Source organism: Corvus hawaiiensis, chromosome 6, assembly GCF_020740725.1.
Source record: "Corvus hawaiiensis isolate bCorHaw1 chromosome 6, bCorHaw1.pri.cur, whole genome shotgun sequence".
In the NCBI taxonomy this organism is placed as follows: Eukaryota; Metazoa; Chordata; class Aves; order Passeriformes; family Corvidae; genus Corvus; species Corvus hawaiiensis.
In genome coordinates this window covers 33749430-33763711 of record NC_063218.1, presented here as the reverse complement: position 1 = coordinate 33763711, position 14282 = coordinate 33749430, and the positions used below count along the sequence as shown (strand labels likewise).

Genomic DNA, 14282 nt, shown 5'->3' with positions numbered 1-14282 from the left:
AATCCTTTCACTTCTTCTACATCTTTCACTAAATGCTACAACACAACATAGTATTGCTCTCACACAGAGCTTTTACTGCTAGTATTTCTAACATTGTATCCTGAATTTCAGCATTCTTTTCACAAGGCTATTTGCAGATTATTTTACAGTTGTTTATAATTATACAAACTGTGCAAAAGTTATTCCTTACCATCATTTTTATTTGCATTGTATAAAACCTTTTTCCGTTTCTTTTTGTTTTTCTTCGCGCACCAGAGTTTTCCTAACCAAAATAAAAATTATGACAATCAAACACCCATACAACAAAAATCTTCCTGTTCCACCCTCTTGTTGGATCTTTAAAGTGGAGAATTTATTCTGCAGTTTTCAAAAGGTATAATATCCTTTTGTTGATTACAATGCTTTGGTGTGTTAAGCACATGTCAAGGACTTCAACCAAGCCGTGGCAGATAAAATTCTTTACGAAAAAGGGGGCTTTCCAAATTCTCTACATCACCCTAATTACATCACACAGTTGTGAAAAACCCATGTACTTTGCACAACAAAGTGTTACATTCAGGCTTGTATTTACATGAAGAATTTCAAAGAATCATCCCACTTGTATTACAAAAAAAAAAAAACCACACCACATGAATTTTCTAAAACTCCACCATGACAAGGTTCCATATAACACTAATTAACACCGCTATAAGAGATTTTTTTTTACTTGGAAAGCAAGCATATATCCCACCTGATTTTTCAGGCTCCTTGTCTTCTTCTATGGTTTGCTTCATTGCTTCTCTTTGTTGCTGAAAACTTTTTCCTTGATGCATTAAAAAAAGCACAAGAGTCATTAACATTTAGAAACCATTTCCATGCTTTTTTGTAATGACTTACTCATTTGACTTTTTCCTAAGCTTTTACATCTCTGAAGGTTCTAATAGAATATAACATACGAAAGAAAATTTAAAAGAGAAATTAAAAATTTAAAAGAGAAACTAAAACTGCTGCAAAACTGGTTTATTACTTCAAAAAATATATTAATCAAGAGAGACTTGCAGACCATTTGTATTATACTAGACAGTTTTGCCTGGAAAAGTGAAACTACAGGGAAGACTACATTACCCCACTCTGATGATGTGGTTTTCTAATTACTTTTGTATGTCAAATGTGTTCTATTTATATTAAATCTTTTGAACTTCAGCTTAAAATAGATTAGCCTATATTTAAATCAGTGTTTCTCTCAACTTACTCAAGCATCACAAAGTTACAGTGTGATATTCTGTGGAATTTGAAGTCTTTTGTTCACTGTGTTTAACAGAACAGCAGATCTTTAATGAAGTAGGCTGCAATACATATTGCAATGCAAAAATTATCAACAGTCTTCAGTGTATGAAAACTCTTTTACCCAAAGGCCCCCAACAGTGAGAAAAGAAGTCTGACTGTCACAAGTAACTGAAGCCCTTTGCTAAGTGAAAACATGCTGAAAAGTGACCACGAAAAAGGCACTGTATCAAGTAGTTTATTTGGAAACGGTAAGAAACCTCAGAGCCGTGCCCATCACCAGAGAACAAGCAGGCTGCAGTCCCACATCTCTGCTGCAGCCGGCAGAGGGAACTCTGAATCCGCAGAGTCCCCATGGTGCAGGAATAAAGGAAGAGGAGAGTAGCTCCTGAAAGTTGCAGTGAAAGCAGTAGCTTTACTCTGCATTTACTCTGCATTGTAACTCCATACATTGCAATGCCCAACAGTAGGCTCTGTTGCAAATGGTTCAAAGACACAGATCTATTTAAGGCAATGGATATTTAAGGGTGCACAAGTCTTTGAAAACCTGAGTATTGCTCCTGTGGCTATGGTAACTAACTTGACTGACTGTCAAGCTTTTTCTAGAGCTTTACTTACCAGGGATAAGGCCTGCCAATGGCTGATTATCTTCATCTCCATCTCTGTAAGCCTGCCACCAGTTTGGATCTTCCTGACTAATCACATGGAGTATGTCTCCCTTTTGAAAAGACAGGCCTAACTCTCGGCAGGGGACATAAGGGTCATCAGAGGGATCGTAGTCAAAATGCGCTTTCACATGTATCTGTAGGAGATCAAATGTAAAACCAGAAGAAAAACTTTGAAGTGACTTTTGAAGAATTAAACCTTGTCTTCCTGTGATTGCATTGGAGCAAGGATATATAAAAACTCTAAGCTTCTATAAAATGGAAACTTTATCTAGGCTTGAATTTAACATGCAATCCCCTCCCCCAGCTACTGATTTAAGTTGTCTGCATTCAAAAATTATCAGAGGTATTCTGATTGGCTAAAGTACCTAATAAACACACAAACTGAAACCCATTTGCTGGGCTTTAAGTGACATTTGACTTGTAAAGTATTTTGTCACCAATCATTAATGTCTGGGTATTCTTTCTTCAAACTGTTAAAGCTACCTTTTCCTCCCAAAGCATATTTGCAAGTGTCCACAATCCAAGTTTTTTTAATACATACACACACACACATATATATATATACACGCACATACACACACACAAAATACAGAAATTCAGAATAAGAAGCTCAGAACCACAGGAAGTTCTACTTTTACAATGTTTTTCAGAAACTGAGTTAAAATCGTACTGAGAGTTTCAGTTTAAGATCATTAATAATTTTCAACAGTTAATTCAGGTGTTAGTCTGGTACCAATTAAAATCAATTTAAATGGCTAAGTTTTGGGTTTGTTCCACAACATAAAGGACCTGCAGGAGAACTTTTTAAACACTACTGGTAAAACAAGGTATGTATCACCAAGCACGAGAACACCTGTAGAGCTACTTACAACTGTCTCCTTTGCAGGAGGTGGCTTGCTCTGCTGACTGGGAATCAATACGAAGGTCAGGGTACCATGCATGTCAGCCTGAGAGGAAAAATAGACTCTTCATATACAGTATCAAAATAAGGCTTAAGGTTAAGAATTTTAATAAATATTTTAGAAAATGCTTTGAAAATTCCCATTAAAAGTTGTTCCTAACAGTGCATCATCTACCCCTTAGCTAGTTTAAAATAGTACAGATACAGATGCAGTGATTCAGTCAGACTAGAAAGCTAAATGTTGATACTCAGATTTTAAAAGCTTATCTTTTATGAATATAAACTATTTCTACTTGAAATGGAGCAGCTGCCATTCTGTCAAGCAGAGACTTAGGAGAAATGGATAATAATATTCTCTTATTCTGTTCATAAATACCAACAAGTGGGTCTACGCTGGGATGAAAAAATATATTAAAAAATGTAATTTTTCTAGAATCATTTAAATGGAACAGTGTTTTCAAAGCCAAACATTTCTACTACGATTTTATGCTGTTAACATTAGTAAAGAATACAAAACACTATTTAAAAATTTAGCTAACATACTCAAATCTTGCATATGTAAAGTGTTCAATACCAATACTGTAGTCACCCTTGCCAAGAAAGTAGAATATAATAAATGTCTTGTTTTGTTTACATACTTTCATGTGCAGAATGTGTTTGCACACATAAAAAATATCTCAATAAAGTGCAAGTGACAACCTGTGACAAGGTTTACAGATGTTTCACTTCCTATACACCATTCTATGAAGCATAGCACAACAATTTATCCTGTATAAAACAAGAAAATGCATGTATCTCAAAAAATACAGAACTACGGCTTAAATAAAGTAAATGTAACTTGAACATAACAAGATGAGGCTGCAAGAGAGGAAAATCCATGATTTTCAGTCAGCATGCATAGTTCCAAGAGGAATGTCTGTAATCTCCCAGTGATCATGTGAACAATCTAGTCTAAAAGTCACGTGTAGTTTATTATCACTAGAGTAGCAAGTAGTGAGGCCAAATTACGGAGGGAAGACATTTCCTTCTCCTGAGCTTGTTTGAAGTGTTTTGGGAGGTCTGAAGCACTTTAGAACTTCATTTCCACATTACAAAATACAAATGACAACTTACTAAATAATAATAAGTAGTAAATAATAAATAAATTATAAATAAATATTTCTTAATAAAGAATTAAAAGCATTATTTTAAATTAGTTGTATTAAAAATATATTTTAAAAATCCACAAGGTTGTGTTTATTTTGTTTTTAACCTTCAGCAAGTGATTTTCTCTTATGCTAATGTATTGTGGCTTTACATCTTTTGTTTTTTAACCCTATGTTGCAGGTGCTGCTCAGGAGCAGAATAAGCTCTCTGCAGAGAACTAAACTGCCAGACTTGAACTACCTGTTAATCACCTACAAAACACTTTTTTCAGAAGCATAGGACTTAGTTAAATATGGCTTTAAAAAAAAATACAGATGGAAATGGAGACAATTACAAAACATGATGAATCTCAGATAGTTCTGATTCAAAAAACCCAAGGAAACTCGAGGCTTTTCAGAGAATTGTAAGCATCTTTCTAACCGGTCTAAAAACAGTAAAACAAAAACCCCTAAACCTCACACATTTCTGCCTCTACTTCCTTCAACTTGATCTCACTGTATGAGATAGATGAAAAATTTTATCAGCAAATTTCAGTAAAAAAGTCCAACTGAAGATGGAAATTTTCCTACGGCTAAACCTAAGTCATTGTCCTGATTCTGCTTCATCTCTAGAGCATAAATCTACTAAATAATTTAAAGATTTACTAAATACGTTTCTCATCCTTTTTTCCCCCCTCCCAAATCCCTACTACATAAGTCCTAGTTGAAATTTACAATGTTTTTGCCAAAGTTATAAATTGGCATCCAAAACAATGTCATTTTCATCTGTTTTCACTTTGACAGAATGGTCTTGCCTGCTGCTATTGGATCAAAGATTCAGAGTAGGGTTCCAGATGTCTTGGACACTGATCCAAAGCAGGTACCAGGGAAAAGCATGAAAGAAGTGCAATTGGGCAAGACAAAATACTGATTGTAACTGCCAGCTTCCGACATTCTGTCTCACAGGGCCTTTTTGAAAGTGAGTGCCTCTGCATTTACTAATTTCTGATGGATTTCTTGCCTAGCTGCTTTTAAACTAAAGTATAATTTTGTCATGAATGGTGTAATAAACAAGAAAACATCTATGCAAGTAAACTGCTGGACAATAGGGCCTTTATCAGGAGGGAAGGAGTAACAAGTCTAGTCACGTAAAGGTCCCCTGTGATACAATTTGTGGTGGGTTAAGTCTGGGCAGTAACTTAGGCACTGACCAGCTCCTAATGCACTCTTCTCCCCCAGCAGGATGAGGCAGAGAATTGGAAGATCAAATGCAAGGAAAAAATTTCATGGGTCAAGGTAAAGACAGTCTAATAAGTAAAGTGGAAAAAAGCCCAACCCAACAAGTGATGTAAAGAAATCACTCACCACCCAGATTTTACTGCTCAGCCTGATGTTACTTGGCAAGACACACCACTGCGGTCAGTTTGGGTCAGCTGTCCCAGCTGTGTCCCCTCCCAGCCTCTTGCTCACCCCAGCCTCTTTGCAGGCAGGGACAGAGTGAGAAACAGAGGCGGCCTTGACACTGGGCAAGTGCTGTTCAGCAACAGCTAGAACACTGGTGCATTATCAACACTATTTCAGTCTAAACCCAGCCTAAAACACAGCACCATATAAGCTGCTATGAAGAAAACTACCTCCAAACCAGCCACACATCTATTAATTATGGACTGAACCAGCGACAAAGATGACAAATTATGGCTTTTCAGAGCTAAACAAAGTTTTTCTTAGAAATCATCAGAAGTAAGTCTAAAGATAACAGCTTGATACTTCCACATTTGTAGCCTTCATTTTTGCAATAACTTCCATCATACTTGTCAGTATACTCCTATGCATCAGAAAGAAAACTTGAAATGCCCTCCACATATGAACACCAGATACCAGAATGGAAATAGTTTTGAGACTAAATGTGAGTAAAATGGCAAGCAGAGTCAACAGGCTTCAGACTTATGAAATGAGTATTTATTGCAGAGCAAACAAGAAGTGTTCCAACTCACCAGCAAGTCAAAAACTTCATTAACATCTTTTCCACGGATCTCAATGCCATTGATCTCCAGAACTTCATCCCCTTCGTGTAACAGCCCACTCTTCTCTGCAGCACCTCCTTTGACTATTCGACTGATGATAACAGAATCCATTTCATTGCGAACAGTAGCACCCTGTGTAGTAGCAACACATTCTGAATTTATTACATATATGAAACTCAAAGCCATCTATTGTATATATTCCAAGCCAATGGAAAAACCATGCTGAAAGAGAATGCAAGTAACAGCCTGGATGCATACACACAATGCTCCAGTTCAAAAAACCCACTGTTTAACTCCTTCAACCTACATTAAAGAGTGAAGAATTTAATGGCTCCACACCATAAGATTATTTTTTTAGAAACACAGTCCTAAGGAAACTTTTATTTGAAAGATGCAAATAGCAGATGATAACTGCTAAACAAACCCCAAAACCAGAAACCAGACAACTAAAAAAACCAACACCTCATTGACACAAGACTTATTTAAGCTCCCTTGCAGCAGTCTTGGGATAGTGACTCTTGCCAAGAAGATCTGTCAAAACCCAAGCTGACAGAAGTTGTACGGATTTTACGTGGTGGTATGGCTACTGCTCAATTCAAGTTTAACACAAGTTTACTGTCTATGACTGCTTCCCATTTTGGAGGGAGGGAGAGTGTTTACAAGTTAAACATTACCTTTGCATTTGAATTCCAAATGTTTCATAGCAATCTGGAAAGGACAAAAAGCCTTACTTCCTTTACATATAACTGAGTAAGCACCAGTACTTACCAGCGGAATATCCCGAGCTTTCTCAATGCGAACTATTTTAACCGTCTCCCCTGCATACACGCCAACATTCTCATAAATCTTTTCATCTGTCATAGGCTCTGGTTGCATTTCTTGTTCTGCAACCTTATCATGAGCCAGTAGAAGTGCCTAGTGTTAAACAAAATCAGCTCAGTTACAGAAAACATCACACTCGATACGCATACAAACCAGTAGATGATATTCTGCAATTTCAACAGTCTCTGCAGGTCATAGAACACTGCGAACTGACTCAAGCAATAAAAAAAATTATTTATCACAGCTACGTAGCACCTACTCTTTTTCAAAACTTTCAGACTGGAAAATAATAAAAAAGCAATTTTGAATACAACTGTAACTGTACTTCTATCTTATCTGTACTAAAAACCCAGACACTGGTTTACTATGTACATATCTGCAGACTCAGAATAAGTTTTGCAGTGAAAACTACTTTTACATCACCACCCCAGAACAAAATTTCCTTCATGCACCCTATGGTAAGCAGGAAACAATTGCAAAGGTAAAAACAGGTAAGCAAAGCAGCTCATGTGTTGCCCTGTTCCCACTGACCTACTGCTACATTGTTTCTGTGCAAATTACCCTGTAATACATATAGACCATAGCAAAGGCTGAATACAACCACACACTACACTTCATTAAAAAGTTCCATTAGTTTCTGGAAATTGCAAATTCCTTATCCTAGGAAAATGAGGGTTGAGGAATAAAATTCATCCTTGCCCAGTCAGCCCAAGGCAAAAAATAAGTTATGCTGAAAACAGCATCAAGAAATAGATCCATTAGATTAGAAGTTTCATTTTACCTGCATGTGAGGGGCACTCAGCAAAGCATTAAGCTCCTGTCCATCCTTGTGGTGGCTGGGTTTCAAAACACTCTGTACCTAAAAAGAAATCAAGCAGTAAAACTCTTTATCTAGCCAGTGATTTATCAATCCTCCCTCTCCTACTCAAGCACAACCCCCTACTTGCAATTATTCATTTTACTGAAAGTAAAGTATATCCATGTAGTTGTTGCACTACTGCTGACTGATTAGTCAGGGGCACATTAGGAAAACACACGAGACCACAGGACTAACCCCAGCACATCTTGCCTCAGTAATAATCTACCAAATTTAAGTTGGTATCCAATACCTTACACAGATTTGTCAATACCAGAGATTGGCAATGAGTTCAGATATCACAAAATGCATACAAAAAAACTTGAACTCCAGAAAGTTAGTGATTGCATGTCAGTGAAATCAGTCACAATGAAGTGTATTATGAGAATATGGTGGGCTTTTGAACTAGAGTAATTTCTTATTAATGTGACTAGCCTTCCTCTTCCTTAAAAGCAGATTATCATATTCTTATTCAGGAAACTATTTCCACCAACAGCGAGGCCAAAGATTCTGAGACAGATTTTGAAATGCATCCTAGAGCTCCTGTCTCCAAAACGCCCCTCCCTGAAAACCTGGTTTCTCTGGCTGGTTCCAAAATAATCCACACTAACACAAGCCTAGTTTTTACTCAAGTAGCTTCAGTTGCCAAAATAGGTTTTCCTTCTCGTATAGTTACCAAACAAACCTTGCCATCATCTCTTGCAAATACTGGTATGCTCATACAGAGAGCCAAGAGCAGGGAAGTCCTCTCACATAAAGGTGAGGCTGAAGATACTTTCCAAAGCCATTATCCTCTGGCCTAATCTGACCAAAAGCACACAAGTCCAACAGCACAAATGAATCCAAAGACATCAAGAGCAGATTATACAAATTGTAGCAGCAGCTTTCAGAGAAATAGAAAACATTTTTTTCAAGAGCTTTTGACTCTTACAGATGAGGTAATTTGACATCAGAGAATCAAGAGACCAAAAGTTTCAAAGAAAAAATAATTCACCTTTTTGTATGATCTAACAGTATCTGAAGATCTGAAAAGCCTCTATACTAGGAGCAATTTTCTACAGAAACACTAACAACTATCTTGGATGCTACCAGATAACAGCACCGAAAACTTCCAAGCCAAGATAATTTGAAATTCTAGGACAAGCCACAAAATGAGCTGTTTCCATGGAGCAAGATCCTCATGTTGCCAAACAAAGTGTCACATGGAACACATTCCTGCACTTTGCAATAAACCTGGCACAACCTCCAAAAGCCTTCCTTCTGACATCCCTAGAACATGCCTCATGGTGAGCAAATATAGTATAGCTTAAAATGGTCAAAGAAGCCAGATTTAAATAATTTTTTTAACTAGTTTCTTCAAAATCATAGAGAACAGAAATAGTTCAGCTTCACAAAGTCCTGACTTCAGTCATATCTCTGAATTAGACTGAAAGCTATTACACCTGGCTTAAACTCAATTCTAGGATGTCACACAGCAAACAGAACACAGCAAAAGACGTATTTCACTGACAAGTTTTCCTCTATTTTCAAAGAAAAGATTCTTTTATACAAAAGACTTTCTCATAGAGGTTTATTTAAGTTCTAACTTTCAAGGGACCTCGAATTCCCTTCTTGAAGAAGCAATGAGAAGCCTTAAAGCCTTATTTATCAAATCTTTATGATCTTTTTACAGGAAAACCTACTCAGAAAGCAACTTGGAAGTCTTGCAAGGAACACAACCATCTGAATACAAGGTCAGAGGTTGGGGATTTGACAGTGGAAAAGAAAGCAATCTGGTTCAACCAGTTATTCTGTGTGCAGTAAACATCCTTTATTTAACTTGAATTTCTGCTTTGAATAATTTGATTATTCAAAATTTTAATATCCCCCCCTCTTTAAGAAAAAAGATACATCTCTCATTTGTTTATTTAATGAAGCTCTAGGAAAGCTTCAGGCTGCCCTATACACCACTTATTACATCAGTAGTGCTGCATGTTACAGTCCTTTGTAACTCATGGTAATGAATCCCACAGCTTATTCAGACTAAGAAATTTGAAGAAGCCTGTCATTCCAGAAGTGACACACTACATATAGAATACGCAATCCACACTGAGAGCGTGGCAATAACTGTATTTTCTTAACTCTCCAGACTAGTTTTTATTGTTAATCATGCTAACTTTAGCTCAGGAACCCCCCCAGAAGCTATCAATTTGGTTTCATTCCACACACCACAATTTGTAGGCATGTATGATAGAGGCATGTGCCGGAGTGATATTAAACATTCAGAAATTAACTGCACCTACAGAATTCTGTTGTTGCTTACTGGCAGGTGAGCAGGACTGTCAGACTGAACATACATACACATTCTAGTGCATTTACACCAGAAGTTATGAACTTCCAGTGCATCCCCTCAACAGTACTGAACAGGTTTATTTGTCTGATTTTGCAGAAGCAAACAGTAGCAAGTCCAAAACATTTAGGAACATAATTAAATAAATTGAGCCTATTAAATATATTTAATAGCAAGAACGTCTTTGAGGTATTTGGTATGTGCTGTTAGAGGCCAAGTTAAAAATTGTCTTGAATGCTGCATCCAATATTCTTACAAGGTCAAGATTCAGACCACGTTGCCATAATCCTTGCCCTCATCTTGGTCAAGTTAAAATGGATTTAAAATCACTTTAATTACACTTGATGTTTACTGGCTATTTTTATTTGAGACTTGGAGTACACCCCATTACATGAAGATAAGCTTTCTCAAATTCCTTAAGCTCAAGTGCTTCGTTCCACCTTTTTAATTCAATTGAAGTTTCTTAAAAAGAAAAGAAAAATCTTCAGTTGTTAAGTGTCTGGTTATCAGAATTAATGGGAAAAGTTAACTGTACATGTACACAACCGATTTTAAGAATTTCCTAAAGAGGACTGGAAAATTTTAAAAAATGAAATAATATTAGTTATTACTTCTTTAAAAGGGAGACTGTTTCATGTTGCATTGTGAAGTTGTGTTGTAAAATGCCTTTTCCTGTTAGAGATGTTCTCTTCCACAGTATAAAGCCTCAAACAAAACACGTCTGTAGCTTTAAACTGAGGCACACACTCCAAATAGTTTCAGAGTTACACACTGTTGCTCATGACCTGTGCACTGAAATATGCACACCAGCACTACCTGCTATTTAAAATTAATGTTATGCATGTATCTGCTATTTTTCTTTCTTGTGATGTCTTCTGGCTTTTATCATCGAGATGCTATCAGTATCTTAAATCCAGGCTTTTGTAAGTGTCTTTTCAAAAACACCCTGAAGCAAGTAAATGAGCTGCTTTTTGGGGGAGTTTCCCATGCCTATGCTTAGAGGCAGAAAAAGCAAAAGACAACCAAAAATGAGAGTACAAGAAAAAACTTGGGCATGCAAGATAAACACGTTGTCAAGATTAAAAAATACCCCACACCAACAACAAACCCTAAAAACCAAAACAAAAACATGACCAACTTTTCTAAAGCAGAATTAATTTCCTCCCATACTGCTACCATAACAAATACAGAAACCTTTCCAAAATTAATAAAAGATCTGAAAACCAAGCATAAGATCTTCTATTCAGGCAAGACAAGGAAGTAGAGAGTGATGTGAATGGAGGCCTCAAGGTATCCTCTCGCGATGCTTCTATCAGACACAGAAATATATGTCCTGAATTTCCAGCTCTATCATTTCAGGATGTTATTTAACATATTGCAAAATACAAGTCACTTAAGTACACAAGAAGCTGAATCACTGAGAAACTAGATTACATCTGAAAATGGGAACAGACATTTGCAATATATTGAGTTTTCAGGAATTTCAAGGCTGGGGATGGGAGAGTCAAAATGAGTGCAGTGATATGTTTGTCTTTCATGTAATAGTCTCATGGATAAATGATCAAATTGTGTTGGTTTAAAAATTCTGGATTAATGACATCTTTTCTTTTTGTTTAACCTTCTTCATGGACTGGTAAGAGACAGAAAACTGGCTTTGCACCACCTTCTGATTTTAAGATTTACCAAATCACCTGAAAAAAAGAGAAGAACATGTTGGGAAGGTAAGGGGCAGCAAAAAATGGGGAGAAATGTGAAAGTGTGGAAATAGACCTAGAGTTTTCCTAGGCATATTTTCTTATTGGAAATTTCTATTATTTCTATTTCTATTAAGTAGCAAATAAAAGGTCATCATATTCATGAAGGGAAAGAAGCAGCTTTCTTAAGGGTTACATCTGTAATACCCTGTATTATAAAAAGAGGTTCAAAGATTCTGGCTTGTATCTGAATGAAATCCTAAACTAGGCCTATATGAAGTGGATGTTTGAGGGACTGGTTTACCAACAGAAGGTAAATGAAAAGGGTCCTTCAGACTCACAGACACGGAAGAAACCTAGCAAGGATTTGGAAGCAGGCTACAGACTGATGAATAAGCAAGCTAGAAGGAAGCCTACATGTACTGCAAACATATGATTACAGTGGGTGGATTAAAAGTTTTCACAGATTCACAAAATATTCTTAAGTACTTCCAACCTGCTTTTGGCACAGTCTTACTGACAAACCTAAACAGGAAAATCCTAAGCTGAAGTTTAATCAGCACCTGCACCTTTAGACAGTGTTTAAATGATGTCCCTCAAGAGTCAGTAATTTCTTCTGCAAAAGAACTTCACACTTTCTACAATGCTGCTGGCTTACAAGGTTGAAGTCAGTAAAAGAAAGGAGAGTGGAAAAAGCTGTTGAAAAAAAAATGCTTCTGGGAGAAAGAAAACCAGATACTAAACCAAATGAACCAACCAACCCAAAAACCCCACCAACACCCACCACCTGCTGCCATACTGGAATACTCCAACCCATATACCTGAGCCAGTTTGGTTTGCTGGGTGCCTTTACTCAGCCTCTGGATCTGGCTTTGCTGAACACTACAGTGCTAGGCTTGCACTGATGTTGGTATTCAAGCTACCTAAGTCAAAGCTAACAAACATAGATTGGTCTAAGATGTAGCCACACTTCACTACATACTCATACCAGGCCAAGGAAAATTGTGACAAACGTTACTGAGAGACCCCTCAAAATATTTTAACAATTTCTGAAAAATGTATCAGATCTTATAAAAGAGCTGTCATCTGTCAGACAAAAAGAAGTTTAATCACAGCAGTAATTAAAACATTTAAATTAAGTATTAAGGGATCTGTTGCTCAGTTTAAAGCAAAATGCTTGTTTCCAGTATGTTTGTATTTTCAGAGATGCCTCCCAATCTAAGAACCCTGGTTCAACTCAGTGGAAAGTCACAAAAAGAGAGAACTGTAACTCAATTCCTGAATACTTGAAATAAAGAATACCAACGGAAACCGAGTTAGATTGTCACAACCACTCCCTTTTCCTATGTTTAAACACAGTACCTTCTCTGTTACATATCTATCCATGCTGAAGAGGGAGTTCCTACCCCCAAAATATTTTTCTGGTTACTGTTTGCTATATCCGGTTTTTCCAGATTTCCAATCAGTGACTATTATAACCCTTTCATATTCAACATTCAGTCACTCCGACAAGCTTGACAAGTACGTATTTCAACAGTAGCTATGATTACAGGTTTCATGTATATCCCAGGGATGCATACTGTACATACCTCTTGTGCTAGCTCTTGTGCATTGGAGCTGAGAGGATATGGAGGGCTGGCTTTGTTCATATGCACTGTAACAGCATTGTGGATCTTAAATGCATTCTGAAAATCGGTATTTTGAACAAGCTGTAAAATGAGCGAGATATCCTCTTGACTCTGAGGGTCTACCAAAACGTGCTGGATATGCTTAAGAGAATTTAACAGTTCTTCAACTTCTAGGTAAGAAATAACAAAATACAAATAAGATATAAGTTAACAAGAATGGTAATTAAGTAATATTTAGAGTTATACAAAAATTTTTTGCTGTTCAGTTTTTAAACCAGCAGTGATATATGCAAGTTTATTAGTTATCCATTATTCCAACTTTTTTGTAGCAGAATGTAACTGAATAAAAAGAGTAAAAAAAAAAAAAAAAGAAAAAAAAAAGTCCCCAAGTCAGTAAGAGCAGTAAGGTTTTACTGCTAAGCTCATCTTGATGCACTGAATATTCACTGATACCTTGGTTCACCTTTCTGTGTGCATCTACCAGATATGGTAGGTATCTGTGTATCTCAACTATATATTGCTTATTTATGGAATGAATGTTTGATAAGTAAATTACACTCAATTTATAAACATAAAATTATGCTCAGTCTTAGCACATTAAAATAAAAAGGATGAAAAAATATAATCTATAAACATCTATGAGTTTTGAAAGTTATCTACAGCAAAGAGAAGTCCACATCTTTTACCTACAAGAATATGAGTTCTGCTTGGGCAGTAAAATATTTTAACATATTTTAATAACCAGTTTCCATATGTTTGCAGAATACTATGTGTTACATTCCTGAGTTTCAAGAACTGATCTGATGCTTTACAAGTGCTTCTCAAAGACTTTTACATTATTTTAAACCAAACCAAATTTCTGCTAAATAGGCCACTTCTCAAAATTAAGTACTTGAGAAACCACCTAAAACAAGGAATATGAATCAAACACAGGTAAGAAATTCTGAAGCAGACAAAAATAAAAAAAAAAAGC

At 36.4% G+C, this 14282-nt stretch overlaps 1 protein-coding gene across 3 annotated transcripts in view; it reads right to left on the bottom strand.

The window, feature by feature from the left end:
• PALS1 (protein associated with LIN7 1, MAGUK p55 family member) overlaps positions 1-14282 on the bottom strand; it is a 56179-nt gene that overhangs the window by 8240 nt on the left and 33657 nt on the right. For all 3 annotated transcript variants that reach the window (XM_048306256.1, XM_048306258.1, XM_048306257.1), the window contains exons 3-10: positions 13271-13479; positions 7584-7661; positions 6749-6895; positions 5951-6112; positions 2801-2878; positions 1882-2065; positions 731-802; positions 191-262 (exon numbers count right to left, since the gene is read on the bottom strand). In XM_048306256.1, the coding sequence (XP_048162213.1) occupies positions 191-262; positions 731-802; positions 1882-2065; positions 2801-2878; positions 5951-6112; positions 6749-6895; positions 7584-7661; positions 13271-13479 (1002 nt within the window). The remainder of the gene's footprint in view (positions 1-190; positions 263-730; positions 803-1881; positions 2066-2800; positions 2879-5950; positions 6113-6748; positions 6896-7583; positions 7662-13270; positions 13480-14282) is intronic.